At 47.8% G+C, this 19,387-nt stretch overlaps 1 protein-coding gene across 6 annotated transcripts in view; it reads right to left on the bottom strand.

Annotated features, from left to right (window-relative positions):
• Positions 1-2,620: 2,620 nt before the first annotated feature.
• Positions 2,621-19,387, bottom strand: part of LOC135260793 (zinc finger protein 521-like) — a 135,371-nt gene continuing 118,604 nt past the window's right edge. For all 6 annotated transcript variants that reach the window (XM_064346339.1, XM_064346340.1, XM_064346341.1 and 3 more), the window contains one exon: positions 2,621-3,875. In XM_064346339.1, coding sequence (XP_064202409.1) covers positions 3,846-3,875 — 30 coding nt within the window. In that variant the 3' untranslated portion in view covers positions 2,621-3,845. The remainder of the gene's footprint in view (positions 3,876-19,387) is intronic.

Here is a 19,387-nt window from a genome sequence, read left to right as displayed (position 1 = left end):
TGGCCGCTTGAAATTAAATTGCGCGGTTTTTCATTTTCACTGTGGCAAACACACATGCTGCTCAAAGCTGTCGCAGAACATTCTTATCATTGGAATTTTAGATTAAAAATTCTTCCTTCCAATGATTTCATTTTTCTATTCCTGTAAAAACATAAAATAAAATGGAGCAGTACTGAGGTACGCATTACTACATAACCACCACTTACACTCACTTACCTCCAGCCCTCAATGTACATTTCAACAGGAAAAAAAGGAAGCTTCAAATGGTGATTGAGACCAGGACAGGAACATGGAAACACACACTTGGAGATGAAAATGCTATTTTGATCTAACGAATGAAAGATCATTTACAGACACAGATGTTGCAGTGGGGGGACTGAAAGAGCGGGCCTAGGAGACGGCGGCTCCCCGCTACGTTACCCCCCCCCCACCCATCCCCCCCCCACCAACCCAACCCCCAGAGTGACGGCGGCTCTCTAATAGGCTTGTTGTGAGATCATATACCAGGGACCACACGGGGTGATGGGTAATGGAGTCATTAATCACAGAGGCCTCCCTCGAGACATTCAGATGTTCCCCCAATTAGAGCCTGCGGGGGCGGAGCCTAAGCGAAGAGCAGCAGCAGCATCTGTGAGCCAGTCGAGCTCGATGCAGATGCTCCGTGAGGAGCAGGAACTACACAGCAGTTCGGTTCCTCCATCTTGCTGGCCCCGTAACTTAGGCAAGGGGCTGAAACCAGCCAAACTGCGCTGACTGAATTCAATGAACATTTGCCCTTAACTTTTACTTAACGAATGAATGACAGCCTTTCATTTTACCATTCTTCACAAAGTTTGGCAAGTTCCCAGCTCACTGAACTTCCCGAACTGTGTTTTGTGAATGTAACTTTTTTTTTCTTAGCGTGGGGTGTTGAACACTGAAGGCCGACGGTGTCCATGGGCTTCTTTAGTTTCCTTTCTATCAGCAGCCAGATTTCAGGCCTTAGAAACAAGTTACATGGACTGTTCAGCTAATCAATTATGTAAATTAACCACTTAAGCACTGTAACGCACCAATAACCCGCAGACGCCGCAACCCTCCAGGATTGTAGTCAGACCTCCTTGGTTTAAGCATTTTTGCAGGTCAAATTTAAGGATCTCCACAGCACACAGAGTGGCTGTATAAAATGAGGGCGGAGCAATACTATTTGCTGTGAAGAGACAGTGAGGCTTCACAAACTAGATGGATCTACCAACCACTGTCAATCACTGACTCTTATGAACCAATCAAAAGACTTCTGACAAAACCACATTTTTAGTACAGGTTCAAATCCATGAGCCACTGATAACACAATATAAAACTCTTCAAACCTCTAACTGCTCCTTAAATAGTAATTGCTTCATTTATAGCCCGTTTCTTGGCGCTATATTACAGTAAAGAACAAATGCCACAGTCTTATACTCTTGTCCACAACCCTAAATGCATTTTTAGAAGATATACTTGGACGCAAATTAGAGTGTTTTGGCTTCAACAGAAGGAAGATACACCTGCAGATGTCAAGAGGACAAAACTGAATAACTGGTGGGTCTGTAGAATCTGCAAACTTCTCCTCGCATCACCACTGACCGCCTGTGGAGGTCACTCATCTTGACCATGGGGGAATTAACCAGAACCGAAAGAACCCAGTGTTCTGGAACACGGACCAGGACTGCCCGGCCTCAGAGGACTGCGTTTCAATGTCACTTGCTGTTTCATCCTCTTGTTGTTTTTAATATTTTCCTTTGTCTTCTTGTGGTACATGTATTAATGAATGTTGTTCTCTTGGTCAGGTTCCCCTTGAAAAAGAGGCTGATCTCAGTGTTTTGTCCCCCTCCTGAATAAAGGATATATGAAAGAGAAATTAAAAACAGCCTATCAATCATGTTTTGCTTGTCACTCACATCGGTGGGTGTACGTGTGCAGATCCCTGAGCTGATAGAAAATCACTACCAGGTGTTGGTGTTTACATTAAATCAACTGCAGCTGAGATTTCCACCTGACAGAACAGCAAATGAATATTGGAAAATATCACATTTATAATAATAAGTAGAAACACACAGACACACACACACTGAGTCACATTGATTGAGAACAATATTTGTCTCCATCAGTTTCCCTCTTGACCACATTGAATGAGTTTTTCTTTTCTCTCGTTATCTTAGACAGAAAACAGTAATTTGAATAATGCTGAATGTGCAATGCAGAGGTGCACACACACATCCAGCTCTGTTTGTTCCAGCTCTCCTCATTCTTCCGGTTTGCCTTGTTCGCCTTCGGTTACCTGGGTAAGGATTCATTTTGTATGAGATTCTCCTGGCTGTTGGGCACCAATAGGCAACATTCCCCCTTTACAACAGTTGGACTGAAGTACATTGACCATTCCTTTCCTTGCACTTCCTTATACTTCACACGGTCTTGTGTCGTTTCTTGTGTCACCTTTGAAAGTGCAATACGGCACCAAAAAAACTGGGCATTTAATTCTGAATTCTCCTGAAAACAGACATATAAATCATCACAGCTGATAAATGATGTAGCTCACAAACAATATGGTGTTGTTAGATATTTCTTAAAGGCACAAACACAAAGATGACTTGGGGAAAAATTATTTCTCATACAGATTTAATATTCCTCACATGTGCAACACAAAAAATGAGTTCAGTCAAATCCTGAACTCCATCCATATTTGTACATAACATATACAACAGCTTTTAGTTTAGAAGTGATTATTTTTTACTCTGATATTCCAAAGTTCTGCCAGAGAGTTATGTCCAGTTATCTGAGTAAGAACAGATTTCAAAATGTCAAACATTTTTTTTTCATACAAAAGTGCGTCTTGACTTGAAATAATACTAAAATCTTAAATAATGACATGTAATACTCCAATATTGTCAAATGGGTTTTTTTATAGAGCAACGGATAGCCACAAAATCCACCAAAAGATCTTCAATGAAATCCAAGAATGTCAAAGACAAAACGTTCTTAAGTACATAATAAAAATGAAGATCAAGAAGAAAAAGCACACTCCAGTATCTGAAGTTAAATTGGATTTATTTCCCAGTGAAAAAAACAAAACAAAAAAACAAAGGCGAAAACAAACCAACCATCTAACCAAACAAACAAAAACAATTCCAGTACTGTCCTGGTTCTGTCCATAGAGTAGACCTTAAAAACGATTAAGAAACAGGTGTGTTTCACCAGCTAGAGAGTTCCCTTTGCCGGAAAAACAATTAGAGCCCCAGGACTCTTCACGGATAGATGCGCTGGCGGTGTTGCCGGTATTGCATATATGATTATTAGTTTTTTTTTCTGCCCAAAGGCAGAGTAGGTTAAACTGATCCGCGTTTCCATTTTGACCGTCTGAACGTGGACTCTGAACAGGTCGTGTTCGGTGAACGGGTTTGGATTTGTGTCCTCCCCTCCGATTCGGGCACCGGACCCCGGCCCCTCCCGAACGTGTCAAACGCATGCGGCCTTACACGACTGTTCTTCGGAGAAGGATCTGGGAACGGACTGTCGAAATGCTCGATGGAGTTAACCAACACGTGAATTATATTATTTACAACATGTCAACCGGATGCGAAACATTCAAATCACACTTGTCCATTGACATTTTGCGTCTTTTCCGAAAAAGAAAAAAATGATACAAGGTATTTTTCTTACCACACATCGTTTCGGTTCACGTTCAACCGCAGTGAAAGTTTCGTGCAAAGAGTACGTAAGAGATTGACCGCGTTTGTTGTTGTTTTTTTTTTTATGTGTCGACTTAAAAAAAGAAATGGTTCCTCCCGCTGTGAGACCTCTCATCTGAGGTGAAGGCTTCCCCCATGTTAGCTGTTATGCTGGCTCAGAGTGTGGTTCTGTAAAAAAATAAGACCAAGAAGAAACAGCGAGGTTAATTTCAAATCTCTACCGGGGTTAGGAACCCCTGCAGAAAGCACCTGTGACTGTAGTGTCTAAAAAGCCTATTCTGAACCACCAGGCAGACAGACGTGCAGATAAAATATGGAACACCAAGACCGCCGAATATTGGCCTGACGAAACAATGAAAAAATCAACAATAGACACAAAACAGTTTGACATGAATCCCCCTTTAAACAAACAAAATGTTTTGGAATTAGTGTGCTTGAGAGACAAGTGTCTGACACATGCTTCAAATATGTGAATAAAGGACTGATCACTCAAAGTTAATATAATCTGGATCATTCTTATATGCAAACACACACAGATACAAGATACATATATACAAGCTTACAGAAATTAATGGAAATTACATAGGATCAATCGTTCATCCATTTTAGGATTCACTTCACAAGTATCTTGACATCGTTACCAGCGTGTACAATAATACAACTCCCATATCAACAAATCCCCACGTCTCAAACTTCAAAGCAAGTAAACAAGTCATGCCTGTAGCAATGACAACCACAGTTCCATAATAAACAAAGAATCACACGTAACATAAGCACGCACGCACACGCCCACGCACGCACACACGCACACACACACACACACCCAGATATGATAGTGGCAGTGCGGTGGGAGTTGGTTTGAGGTCCTGTGGAGGGATGTGTGTGACTGGTGCCCCTGGTGGGCAGAATCCAGGTCATCGTTTGAAGTGGCTGCTAATCTCTTTAATGCAAACCACACGCCCCACTTGCTCCACTCAGTGAAAATGGCGCCTTGGAGCTTCTTAATAGCACAGACTCCCAGGTACCTGTCATGGGCCTCTGTCCCCTTTCCCCTGCCCTCTTTCTGCTCAACAAGACAAGAGAATCAACCCCAGCCTAACCTACCCAGCCCCACCATGTCCCATCCTCCCCACAGCACCTCCTCCCAGTTCCCAACCCCCATCCACGCAGACTGTGCTGAAAATCTTCTGGCCCACATTCAGTTTAAGAACTTTCTTATTTACCCATTTACTTTTAAATACACGCAATTTGTTGATAATAATAAAGCGTCACTTTTACCAGTTCCTAATTAAATCTGAATATAGCCCTTAGTTTACTACTTTCGCAGAAAAATAAAGTCCAGTTTAAAATTTACTCAGCAAAGTAAACGGTGAGCAGCAAGCAAGCTGTGACCACACTCAACTCATCCTCGGCTGTGGAAGTGAGCAGTATCAGTGTTTGCTGAGAAGTTACTGGGCTGTACGTACACACATGGTCAAGCCATCTCTGTGCTGTACGTACACACATGGTCAAGCCATCTCTGTGCTGTACGTACACGTGTGTTCAAGCCATCTCTGTGCTGTATGTACACGCGTGTTCAAGCTGTCTCTGTGCTGTACGTACACACATGGTCAAGCCATCTCTGTGCTGTACGTACACACATGGTCAAGCCATCTCTGTGCTGTATGTACACGCGTGTTCAAGCCGTCTCTGTGCTGTATGTACACGCGTGTTCAAGCCGTCTCTGTGCTGTATGTACACGCGTGTTCAAGCTGTCTCTGTGCTGTATGTACACGCGTGTTCAAGCTGTCTCTGTGCTGTATGTACACGCGTGTTCAAGCTGTCTCTGTGCTGTATGTACACGCGTGTTCAAGCTGTCTCTGTGCTGTATGTACACGCGTGTTCAAGCCATCACTGTGCTGTATGTACACGCGTGTTCAAGCTGTCTCTGTGCTGTATGTACACGCGTGTTCAAGCCATCTCTGTGCTGTATGTACACGCATGGTCAAGCCGTCTCTGTGCTGTACGTACAGGCATGTTCAAGCCATCACTGTGCTGTATGTACACGCATGTTCAAGCCATCTCTGTGCTGTACGTAAACGCATGGTCAAGCCATCACTGTGCTGTATGTACACGCGTGTTCAAGCCATCACTGTGCTGCACGTACACGCGTGTTAAAGCCATCACTGTGCTGTATGTACACGCATGTTCAAGCCATCACTGTGCTGTATGTACACGCATGGTCAAGCCATCACTGTGCTGTATGTACACGCGTGTTCAAGCCATCACTGTGCTGTACGTACACGCGTGTTCAGCCCACGCCTGCACGCTAGGAGGGTGTGCGGCACCCACTCCCATCCAATCAGAGCGCGGTGAATGCCGAAAACACCGAAGACAGGCCAGGCCCACGCCAGAATTAAAACGCTTCTCTGTGCCTCCTTCAAAGCTGGCCCAATACCCCCCCCCAGTGAGGGACTCTGGACCCCGGTGAGGTTACCCGCATAACTGGCGCCCCGCGGTGGCCGCCCGAGGAGCCTGCGAGTCCTCCATTTTATCTCCCGCCGGCTCGCCGGAAAATAAAGCTCCTGCAAGTGTGTCTGGGTGCAGGCTGTGTGTGCGTGTGTGTGTGTGCATGTGTGTGTGTGTGTGCGCGTGTGGGGGGGGAGGGGTGGGGGAGCTGCGGTCCCCCCGGGACCCCCCCAGACGTACCCGCTGCAGACGATTGGATTTGGGGCCGGGAGCCCGGCTGCCTTATTAATGATCACGGGCCCTCCTCGCCGGCGCGCCCGCCTCCTGCCGCCGCCGAGCCGCCGGTCCCAAAAGCGCGCCACTTCAAATGGCGGGGCGTATTGACACGCGGAGGCGCGGGGGCCGCCCCCCAGAGGACAGCGGCTCCGCGGATATAATGCGGGCCTCGTAACGGCTGTTAGAGCGGAAAATGCAGCCCTCCGGGAGCCCGGGCGACACGTAGCGCGCGCTACCGTCCCCCCCCCCACCCCCCCGCCGCCCCACCCCCCAAACCGTTACGGGAGCTCGGCGAAGACGCGCTCAAGGACGGCGTCCCAGGTCTTCCGCGGCAGCGGCGTGCGTGGAAAGATAACTCCCCGCGCCCGAAGCTCACAGACACAGCCCCTCGTCCTGCCCCGCCCGAACACGCACTCTCCCTTTCATGGTGATTGATTAAAAGGGGGGGGGGCGGGGGGTGGGGTCACCTCCTTTTCTCCGGTTCCCCCCATCCCATCCCAGAAGCTCCATTTGCCAAACAGACCCTGTTGTATTTAATAAGCAGAGGGGACAGACGGAACACAAAAGCCGACTATCTGGTGGCTCTAACGAATCTGTCCTGTAAAACACGTCCCGGGCTCTGAGACTCCGCCCACTCTGTCCCTCTGCTATGGGCGTGCCCCTCCCTGATCATCTCACGGCGCTGCACACCCCCTCATCTTACACAAAACAGGAGGAACTGTGATGGACTCTGGTTTACAGAGTGCGATCGTCCAGCCGGCTGAGGACGACCATTATTCAAGCTGTAATCTGTCCTGTGAAACCGGTGAGCACTGAACGCAGACACACAATCTGCACGCATCAGGTCTTTATGCCAGAGAGGAGGCTTCTACAAGCCTCAGGCTTCGGTGCGGACAGTGAAGTCCTCTAATTTATCCTCATCTGACACCAAACAAAAACACTAGACTGAACCGTGGGGTGGAAAAAAACAAACGAGCGATTGTTTGAATTGCGGACGGGTCCAATCAGCGATTCAAACATTTGTTCTGCGTTTCTTTGTGAAAAGCAACAGGTCTCAGACAAACAGCTCTATTTTCGCGCTCTTCCTCAGCTGGCACACGCTGTCCGTAGAAGAGCACCTTGGGCGGGCGGGGAAGGTGTTTGTTTGGAGGCGTTAAGCACTTCTAAACGACTGCTGGGCACTTGGAGCCCCTGGCTCAGCGCTTGCATTAACCCCCACCTTCTGCTCGGTCAAGCCGAGGGGCGGGGCGTGGTAATGGGAGGTTGCGTGTGGCCCACACACAGTGTGGAGAAACAGACAGTGAGGTTCAATCAACAACCTTAAAAAAAAAAAAATCAAGGTAATTATATGCCTTTTAAAAAAAATCCATATTGAACTCAATGTTACTCAAGATTGAGAGTCTGATCCGTTATAGTCGTTTCCTGACTGCCTCGGTCCCCTAGGCTGTAATGCATGGTTTTCACATTGCTGTGTGCATTGTGGGATACTGTAGTTTCAATAAGCTGAACAGGAAGCCGCAAAGAAAATGATCTTTGTTCCTTTTAGCTGGAAAAATTGTTTGTCAGCAAAATCCAAAAAAGAAATATATCAATGTACACACAACGAAAATGAATATCTGAAACTGTAGACAAGTATAGAAACATATCGAATGTGCACAATAGCAAGTAGGGGTGTTCCCAAACCCAAACACCCTATTCGGAAATGCACAGATAACGTGTTGTATAAAGACATTTTTTTTCCTCTCAGAGTTGATCAATGATGTTTGTAAGATACTTGAAAAACGAGATTAGAAGTAACAGTGAAGAAGGAAGGGGAAACGGAACAACGGTCATTTGCTACGCACGACGCAACGCGCGTTTTAATGCCTTTCCTGACACTGACGGATGCGTCTGTTAAACAACGGTGCAGGACAAACACCCCTACCCCACCCCCCCAATGAATACAAATACAGATACAGATCATTTTGTTGCTTGAAGAGATATATGTGCAGAAGGCGTTATCCGCACAGCGCTAATAGCCAGCGCCGTTCGACGGCTCGGGGCGTATTCATCTTCGTTTATTCAGTGACTGCTGTGCGGTCGCGCGTTACGATTTCTGTACGTGATTGGCGTGCCGAGCTCCTCGCATATGCAAAGCAAATTCCCCTTTAAGCGTGATTAAGGGTCTATCTAACGACGCGGGCCCCACACACGCCTTCTCATCCAATCAAAACCCATCTCCATTCTGAATAATTTATAAACGCTAAGATATCCGTCTGGGTGCTAGTCACGGGCGTGCAAGAATGACTCAGGAATCTAAATATAGTTTCTGCGCTCAAAGGGTTAACAGACACCCGGCACAAACCCTTGGCCCCAGATTAATGCACATCTCCATACATGTTTGCCATTAGTAACTAAGCAGTTGGAAAAGCATGGAAAGGAAATTCTGATGCTTTCCCTTATGGACATGTAAATACTAGTGTTTTATGACATTGCAACATCTCAAAATATATGGGCAAATACAGCACAAATTATTTCTGCTTTTCAGCTGTATATAATAACGCAGTTATGTACAGCTGAAACAGAAGAGTCCCCTGGTTCAGCTCGTCCAAAATATCCACAGACCCGGGGGTTTTCTGTACCCTTCCCAGCAGTCCCGGCCCCCAGCTGGCCGGGCGTCGGCAGAGCCGCTCGCCGTCGCCGCGGCGGCGGGATCCGCTCAGCATTCCGCGCACGGCGACGGAGCGTACCGCGGAGACCGCGGCGGCTCCGCAATTTATTCAGAGTCATCAGTCAAGATTTTAATTAAGGCGTACGGGCGGCACAATGCCGGGGAAAAGCGCGACGCTTGTTTGATTACAAACGGCGCAGGAAGCGCTCATCCTCTCGAAGCGCTTAATTACGGAGTGCCCGTCTGCAGAGCCGTGCGACGAGAGGGGCGCGCCGCGCTCCGATCCGCCTCGCTCTCGCCCCTGCCCTGCTGCCACGGCGACCCCAACACCGCCGCTGGCTACCCTATTTAATCCTTTATTTTTATTTTTTAATTATTAAAAATTCACCTGTCTTTTTCAAGGGTACCAGCGTCTGGTCTCCGCAGACGAAATGCAAATGCTCGGTAGGTTTAACCCCGTAACTACTGCGGCGCTGAACGCGCCTGTGTCGCGAGTAGCAGAAGCTGGAAGTTTAAACTGTGACGTTTTCCAGGTCCGAGAGAAAAAAAACATTTAAAATTGGAGCCGCAGGGAACGGAGGCTTTAACAGAGGTGCCAAGTGCACCCTGGGTCGATAGCCCTCACAAAGCCTGTTTATAAATGCTTGCTAAAGCCTTCCACGCACTTTCTCCAAGCCTTATTTTTCTCATAAAACAAGCCTAAGTGAGTATTAATGAGATTTTTCTTCCCTTGTGAAAATGGAGTGGTTTACCCATTTCCTCTCACTGTGGTAGGTACCGTAATATCTGGCATACATGCACATTTTCTATGCATCCTCATAGGTCAAAAAACGGGGTGACACCTATACACCCACATTTACGGTGCATTATTAATTCGCTGAACGGAAGCGGAGAGGCTGTGGATAAAGCACATTAGTTTTCATTGTTACAGGTCTTACGTTGCAAGAATGAATTCTCTCTGCTGAGCAGCGGGGTGGAGTGACCAGAAAGAGCTTTTTTCCCATCATGCTCTCGGCCTGCGGCATCACACATGAGGGAAGAGATGGGAGAAGAGACCGGGGCGGGGTGTGATGTCTGTGGTGTCGTGTGTGCGACCAGGCCGAGTGCAGAGCAGCAGAAGTCTTTTCCCTGTACTTTTTTAAGTATCTTTTTTTTTTGTTACACAGACAGACGGGTCTGAAGCAACGCCTGCCTGACTCAGCCCAAAGTCATTTTCTAAACGAGAACTCCGGGACTGGCCCAGGCCAGCCGGGGGTGTAATTCCTTCCTGATTTGGACAAAGGCCAAGGGGAAAGAGGGAACGGGGGATGGGATGGGCCCAGCTCAGCTTCGGGGAGGAGAAGCAGCTGCCGTTCCGCAGCCACGCACCAGGCCGCTGGCCTGCGCTGGCGAAGACTGGTCTCCTTGGAAACCCGCGCACTTCCTTTTTTTGAGGTGGACCCCCTTGGGAGTTGTGGACACCCTATGTCAGGGAGGGGGGGGGGGGTCTTTCTCCCACATGTTTCTGATGAGTGGAAACCAAGGGACACCGGAGGGGAAAAAAAAAATAAAATATGCCCAAGTTTGGCAGCTGTTTTTCATTCTCTGTTGCTTTTTACTGCCCTCAGGAGAAAAATGAAAAAGGTGGAGTCCTGGGAGCTTCTGGTCAGATATGCAGTTCTGTCTGACATGCGGGGGAAGAAGTTTGCAGAGAGGGCGTTCGGGGTGCGCTCAAAGCACAATGTCGTCCATGAAATCACTTCCGCAACCCAGGGTTTATCCAGCGTTCAAAAGAGCACGGCCTCCATATTCGAGGGAAAACCAGTCTTTCCTATCCGCTAACTTCCTTTGATCGCCTTAGACAACTCAGCCGATTCCCAGAAAAAAAAAAAAGGATTCAGGAGCGTCTGAAAATGACGGACAGGTGCAGCTGTTGCGTCGTCCTCTGTCAGATCTCAGCTGACACAGCGGCTCGCTTGCGCTAGCAGTGGTGGCTAACAGACGGGCTCTGGTAGCGCTCTGGTAAAGTGGATGTTCTGTCCTCTGGCATGAGCGCTCGGTGCGAGCAGCCCCCATCATGGACGGGTAAAGATATCCTCCTGCATGCTCAGGAGCAGCCCCCATCATGGACAGGTAAAGATATCCTCCAGCATACTCAGGAGCAGCCCCCGTCATGGACAGGTAAAGATATCCTCCTGCATACTCAGGAGCAGGCCCCCATCATGGACAGGTAAAGATATCCTCCTGCATACTCAGGAGCAGGCCCCATCATGGACAGGTAAAGATATCCTCCTGCATACTCAGGAGCAGGCCCCATCATGGACAGGTAAAGATATCCTCCTGCATACTCAGGAGCAGGCCCCATCATGGTAAAGATATCCTCCTGCATACTCAGGAGCAGGCCCCATCATGGACAGGTAAAGATATCCTCCTGCATACTCAGGAGCAGGCCCCATCATGGACAGGTAAAGATATCCTCCTGCATACTCAGGAGCAGGCCCCATCATGGACAGGTAAAGATATCCTCCTGCATACTCAGGAGCAGGCCCCATCATGGACAGGTAAAGATATCCTCCTGCATACTCAGGAGCAGCCCCATCATGGACAGGTAAAGATATCCTCCTGCATACTCAGGAGCAGGCCCCATCATGGACAGGTAAAGATATCCTCCTGCATACTCAGGAGCAGGCCCCATCATGGACAGGTAAAGATATCCTCCTGCATACTCAGGAGCAGGCCCCATCATGGACAGGTAAAGATATCCTCCTGCATACTCAGGAGCAGGCCCCATCATGGACAGGTAAAGATATCCTCCTGCATACTCAGGAGCAGCCCCATCATGCACAGGTAAAGATATCCTCCTGCATACTCAGGAGCAGCCCCCATCATGGACAGGTAAAGATATCCTCCTGCATACTCAGGAGCAGCCCCCATCATGGACAGGTAAAGATATCCTCCTGCATACTCAGGAGCAGGCCCCATCATGGACAGGTAAAGATATCCTCCTGCATACTCAGGAGCAGCCCCATCATGCACAGGTAAAGATATCCTCCTGCATACTCAGGAGCAGCCCCCATCATGGACAGGTAAAGATATCCTCCTGCATACTCAGGAGCAGCCCCCATCATGGTAAAGATGTCCTCCAGCATTCTCAGGGGCCATCCAGCTTTACCTTCTATCATTTCTGTCTCTTTACCTCATTCTTTTCTTTTTCTCATCTTTCCCATCTCTCAATACTTCCCCCTTTACCATATCAATTTTATCTTTGACCTCTTACTTATTTGCGCCTGCATACATTTCATCGTAAATATTATCACAGGCGGAAAAAACCCCACATGATTGGGCGGTGATTTTTCTGGGATGCTCTGCTGAGGTCTTAGCTGGCCATTGCTGGTCTGTGGTTGGTTAAAGCCAGCTAAGCTGGTAGAGTAAACTGGTGGCCAAACTGGTGGATTAACCGACTATAGGCTAGTCAGCTGGTGAACAGCTACTCAACCGGCTAGAACCAGTTAGAAGTGCTGGAAACACATCTTAAACCAGCTTGACTAGCTTAGGCTGGTTTAAACCGGAATTTCCAGCAGGGATGTTTAAAAGGAAAAAGAAAAGGAAAAACAACTTGCTTTCCCCCCACTGCCTTGGAACACTAGGTCCTGGCCCATGCAATCAGCATGAACTTTACAATCAAAGTAAAGTTTTCATATAGCTTCACTTGTGATTTAAAATAAACACCGGTTGTTCCTTTCTTGCCCAAGGAGAAAGGGGACGACGTAAACAACGATGGAAACAGATAAGGAACGAAATGGCGACCGTCTGCGGCCCACTCGCTGCCAGATTCCACACTTTCCTGATCAAACGGAGCCGAGTCAAAGTAAACTCACCCATTGCTTTCCACTGGGGCGTCTTTTAAAAGAGAGAAGACAGCCGCTTTGAACACCCGCCTCCGACACGATTAACGATTTATTAAATAAAATGTTAAACTGCGGCTACGCCTCCTCAGAATGCCCTGCAGTGAGATCGCAAACTAGTCAGAAAACTGGATCTGGATTTTAGATGATTATATTTTTCTGTTTATAATGTGCTCTTAGCTCTCGGCTATTTCAATGATGCATCTCAACTACATATTTTGTTTTTTAAAGACAAATACTTTATATGCACTTTAATAACTCAGTAACTTTCAGTAGTCTCAACATTTACCAAGGACACAAACATTCCTTCATTCCATCCTCACATCCAGTTCACTCACTAACACACTCACCACCACTTCACTCATTCACTCTCCCTCATCATTCACCACTTCACTCACTCACTCACTCACTCACTCACTCACTCACTCACTCACTCACTCACTCACTCACTCACTCACTCACTCACTCACTCACTCACTCACTCACTCACTCACTCACTCACTCACTCACTCACTCACTCACTCACTCACCTCACTCACTCACTCACTCACTCCATTCATTCAATCCATTTCCATCACCCAGCACCTCTCTAGACACTACTTACCAGGAAGTAGCCATCACTACGACTGTAAAATGCACCAACCCAAGTAAACGTTGTAAAGTTTGGTTATGTACCTGTCCGCTTATGACACAAAACCAAGTTCATAACTGACGCAAGAAAGCCAGCATCATCCCTCCCACAGGGAGAGAGTGGGATCAGCTCACGCACTCTCTCATTATAACAGCCTCAGGTTCGGGCTCACCGTTTGGTCACACTGACACATAAACCGCTCTCAGAAATACAGTCCGTATGATTTAAAAAAAATAAAACCGCAACACAAAAAGCCCTTTTAACAGGCATTATTTTAGTAACTCCAAATGAGAACCATTACCCTGTCTAAGCAGATAGGCCAGTGGGTACCAGGGAGGCTTGATTCTGGGACCCTACTGTTTGGGGGAGGAAAATGAGCTTTCTGCAGCCCTATTAAAGGGCTCATTAGGAACGCTAGCAACGGGGTGGGCAACAGCCAAATTATCGCCCACCCACCCCCCCTCCCCCCAAAGAAAAAAAAACACCTGCCCAATCAGGAGAAGACCATAAAGTGGACACTATCAATGCCAAATGAAGGCTGGGATTAAATGCCACTGTTGAAAAAGCCATTTTAATAGGTTTACTTCTATTTTGAAAAGCAACCTGCAAGAATACAAGTGATCGTATACGTGATCATCATTCCTTCATTAGATTTTATTTTATTTTATGGACTTCAGATTTAATAGATGATTTTACATAATTTGTAGCAGAATAACATTTATATAAAACATTGTCATGACTGTTGACAATGTAGCATAGCGTTTTTGTGCAGTGATCCTATCAGCGAACCATTATGAAACGTAAATGAAACGGCTACATCGGAAACTATATGAAATGTAGACTGTTCCCCCCGGTTGCCGGAGGTGAGTGCCACAGAGTAAATGACAGACTTCACTCCTCGTGGATTCAGGCCGAGACAGACGTGTTTGCTCAGAAGATCTTATGACCTTTAGAAAATCACAGTCAGGGACGAGACAGGGAACTGAAAACACCGCTCGGCAACATTTTGCAATATTAACGCCGGTGAATTCACCGCGAATTAAAAACACATCGCCCCCGATTAACTCGTCAGATAGCTCCCTGCAAGATGTACAGCGCCGGGCAAATTAATATTCGAAATTCGTCGAGAATTCCTACACGAGAGTAGTTCGGGAGTTTTCCCAAAATACAAAAACAAGACAAAATATAATAATAATTTTTCCGTATTAGGCACATGGATTGCTTTAGTCTCTCATGTGAAATTCATTCCTCGTAAGAATCAGGCAGAATGAATACCCAAAAGACCGCAGTAATTAACAATCACATTAAATCGCATCAAACGCACATTAAATATCTTTCCAGTATGTGCTTTGCTTAGGGAAATGACACAAGTAATGCATTTCACATCAAATGTTCCTAACATGCTTTATCAAGGTAATGCAAACTTCACAAAATTAAAACGATTAAGCATTTTAAAAAATGAATTGGTAGTCGAGCTTGTACTTTCTTTTGCTTGTCTGGGTTTAATATGCAAACCGTGAACACATATAGCCCTGCGCTTGACAATATAAACTAAGAAACGAGACAGGAAAACAAAGTGCTCTCAAAGGCTTGTGGGAGTATTTGTCATCTCTCATCTCACAAGTATGCAAACCCATACGCATTCACACACAGGCACACACACCCATGCATATATACAGAGGCAAATTAGTCTAACTGTCTACTGCAAACTTGTGACATTGTCACCAAACAGGATGAACTAGACCAGTATATAGAAATTTGTCACACATAAACATAGTGATGTAAGGAGCTAAAAATCATTATCAATGCGCATTTATTAAAATGGCCTAAAAGTATGAGGTTTATTTACCTATTTTCAACCAGGCAGACCAACTGAGAACTCAGTACTCATTCACATTTACAGACTAGGGACCCAAAGTGAGCAGGGAATTCAAGGAATTGCGTAGCCCAATCGGATGCTGGAGGATGATTAGGTTGCCAGATGTTCAGAGCTACTCTACGAAGTGTCTTGGACCTTTAAGAACCACAGTGTGTCAGATTTAATGCCCCTCAGTTCAACATCTCATCTGAAGGACAGCACCTTCTATAGCAATGTCCGCCAGCCTTGTGTCGGGAGTCTTGGGACATTGTATTTTATTCAGTCTAGATGGAAGAGTGCCCCCTGTTGACTCATTAACACCACTACCAGAAGCCACTTAGATTTCCCTAAGGGTCTCCCATGCAAATACTTCTGGATCGAGCCCAGCCCTGCTTAGCTTCAGCTGGTTAACATGAGCGGGATCCAGAGTGGTATGGCTGCCGTCTATGTAGTCTTTCGCCTAAAGATCCTTTACTCAAAGACCCCAATTAAGTCCCGTTGCCTGCGGTTATCCACGTTAATGAGAGGTCAGATCAGTTCGGTCTCCCTTCGACTCCCTCCCCCTCTTTCAGACACTCCTCTGTCAATTAATACACCCCTGACTCGTTCACAGCACAAAATGAACAGAGGGAGGAAAAAAGAAATCACTGCAGAAATGATTTACCCCGTCTTGCAACGAGGATGCAACTGGCGGTTAATTTAATGTTGTTTAATGTATTTCGCTGGCAAGTTGCACTGAGAGAGTTCCAGCTGCTTAGACCCAGGGGTGCCAGGCTTTGAATACTAATAACATGGCCTAAAGTAACGAAACGTCAGGAGAAAGAGAGAGAGAGAGACAGAGAGAGAGAGAGGGAAAGTGGGTGAGTGAGAGAGAGGGAAAGACAGAGGGAAGGAGAGAGAGAAAGTGAGAGAGAGGGGGGAAGACAGGGAGTGAGAGAGGGAAAGACAAAGGGACAGAGAGAGAGACAGAGGAGAGAGGGGGAAGGGAGAGAGAGAAAGAGAAAAATGAATATATGGATGGGCAGTACACGTCACGTCTGTCTGCCTTTGTACACGCTGTTCTACGGGCGGCTGCTCTCGCACACGCTGTTCTACGGGCTGCTGCTCTCATACACACTGTTCTACGGGCTGCTGCTCTCGCACACGCTGTTCTACGGGAGGCTGCTCTCATACACGCTGTTCTACAGGAGGCTGCTCTCATACATGCTGTTCTACGGGCGGCTGCTCTCATACACGCTGTTCTACGGGCTGCTGCTCTCATACACGCTGTTCTACGGGCGGCTGCTCTCCTACACGCTGTTCTACGGGCTGCTGCTCTCACACACGCTGTTCTACGGGAGGCTGCTCTCATACACGCTGTTCTACGAGCGGCTGCTCTCATACATGCTGTTCTACGGGCAGCTGCTCTCCTACACGCTGTTCTACGGGCTGCTGCTCTCACACACCCTGTTCTACGGGTGGCTGCTCTCGTACACGCTGTTCTACGGGAGGCTGCTCTCATACATGCTGTTCTACGGGCTGCTGCTCTCATACACGCTGTTCTACGGGCTGCTGCTCTCACACACACTGTTCTACGGGATGCTGCTCTCACACACACTGTTCTACGGGCTGCTGCTCTCATACACGCTGTTCTACGGGCTGCTGCTCTCATACACACTGTTCTACGGGCTGCTGCTCTCATACACGCTGTTCTACGGGGGGCTGCTCTCATACACACTGTTCTACGGGCTGCTGCTCTCATACACGCTGTTCTACGGGCTGCTGCTCTCATACACACTGTTCTATGGGCCGCTGCTCTCGCACACGCTGTTCTATGGGCAGCTGCTCTCATACACGCTGTTCTACGGGAGGCTGCTCTCATACACACTGTTCTACGGGCTGCTGCTCTCATACACGCTGTTCTACGGGCGGCTGCTCTCCTACACGCTGTTCTATGGGCTGCTGCTCTCCTACACGCTGTTCTATGGGCTGCTGCTCTCATACACGCTGTTCTACGGGCGGCTGCTCTCATACGCGCTGTTCTACGGGCAGCTGCTCTCGTGTTGCCTGTCAGACGCGTGTGGATGCGGCCTTTCTTTTGTCCTGGAAGGTGCAGCCTTCAAACGGCACGCGCGTGCGTACGAAGGGCGGGCCGGCGTGATGGATAGTTTCGCAGTTCACTGCGCTTACAGAACACGACAGGCTGCACCCCTCTCTGCAGGAACACGGGTTTCGGGGAGGGGGGGGAGGGGGGCTTTCCGGTCGGATGACAGCTCGCGCCTCATCTCGGCCGGGCGCGGACGGGAACGATCTGGTTCAGGACTCCGGTGATGGCTCGAGTCGACTTCGCCCGCTCTCTCCTCACACACGGGCCAATGGGAAATGAAGTGGAGCTTAGCGCTGAGCACAGCTATGCCTGCAGGAAGCTGGGGCGCACACACACCACACTGAAAAACACCTTCTGTATTTTACCAGAAAGCTTAAGAAACGCCTTAACAGGCTGCTGCTTCCAAGCTAGGAAGCATGTTCAGAAGCTCAAACTTAACATGAATGCCCGCAAACACACACACGCACACGTATACTCTTTTTCTCTCACACACACAGACACACACACGTGCAAACACACACACACACACACACACACACCTACTTACACACAATAAAAACACCCTCTGTCAGCAACATACACACACTCACACTCACACTCACACACAGTGAGAGGAACTCAGCCCAGTACTGTATAAAGTTGCACTTTTAACACGCTGCCCAGCAAAGAGAGAACAGCAGCCAAAAAATAAATAAATAAGTAAAAATTTTACAGTCTGTCACAATAAATATTTAAACAGTGATGTATCTGATTTGTCTGTGCCAAAACAAGACAAGCAGATGAACAAAATCCTGAAATATGAGGGGGGGGGGGGCAGAGAGTGGAAGTTGAGGTGGAGGGGGGGTAACATTTGGGATCATAAGAAATGCTCCGTCTCTCCTCCAGCAGGTCAGAGAGGTGAAAGAAAGAGAGGCTGTGGCGGCAGGCTGGGAGAGACTCTGCCCCAGTTGCTGAAACATTTACAGTAGCTCCTCTGACAGGCTGTAATAAAATACAGCGCTCTCTCTGTCCGGAGCTTCTCCGGAGAGACGCGGGAGCAACATGTGAGAACGCTTCATACCGAAACCGGATTGACAGGCACCTGGGGGGGGCGGAGGGGGTGAGAGAGGGGGGTGAGGGGGGTCCTGGGAGGGCTGATTAGGTGGGAGACCTCCCGGAGTCAGCCTTGCCCCAATCGAACGGACAGCAGCCTCCATGCTGGGAGGGGTTCAGAGAGGAAGCCGTAGGCCCTGTCTGAATCTTCCCCCAGTCCACAACTTCGGCGGGGTGGGGGGGGGGGATCAATACGGAACAAAATCACCTCTCCCCCCCACCTTCACCTGGCCAGCCCACGCCTCGCCACTGTTGGAGGCCCATCTTTCGCCCCCCCCTCCCCCGCCCCCCAATACCAAAGAACACAAACAAAATGTAACTAAGAGAGGCAGCCCGTGCCCTACCCTCACACCGCTTCATGTGAACAGAGGAGGTGAGAGAGAAGAAAGGAGAAAAGAAAGAACAAAAAGCGAGGGAAGGATGAGAGAGAAAAAAAGAAAAGAGGACAGTAGATGGACCTAATTTGTTTCAAGAAGGACACAAATCTCCTTTGTGGACGTGCCATCTCAGCCAACAGAGGCAGGGAGAACTTAAACAGAAGGGACAGCTGTCAATGTGAGAGGCCTAATAATAATAATAATAATAATAATAATAATAATAATAATAATACAGTCTTTAATGGGTATGAAACATTATTGCAGCAGGGTTGGGATCACTAACAATAGCACCAGGGCTGCAAGCAAAATCAGGTAGAGAATGGAACCACGCAGGTAATGCAGGGTTCTAGGCGTGTGTGCCCACGCTAAAGGCAGCCA

This window comes from Anguilla rostrata, chromosome 8, assembly GCF_018555375.3.
Source record: "Anguilla rostrata isolate EN2019 chromosome 8, ASM1855537v3, whole genome shotgun sequence".
Taxonomy (NCBI): Eukaryota; Metazoa; Chordata; class Actinopteri; order Anguilliformes; family Anguillidae; genus Anguilla; species Anguilla rostrata.
The sequence above is the reverse complement of the archived record's forward strand: the minus strand, read 5'-3'. Positions and strand labels throughout refer to the sequence as shown.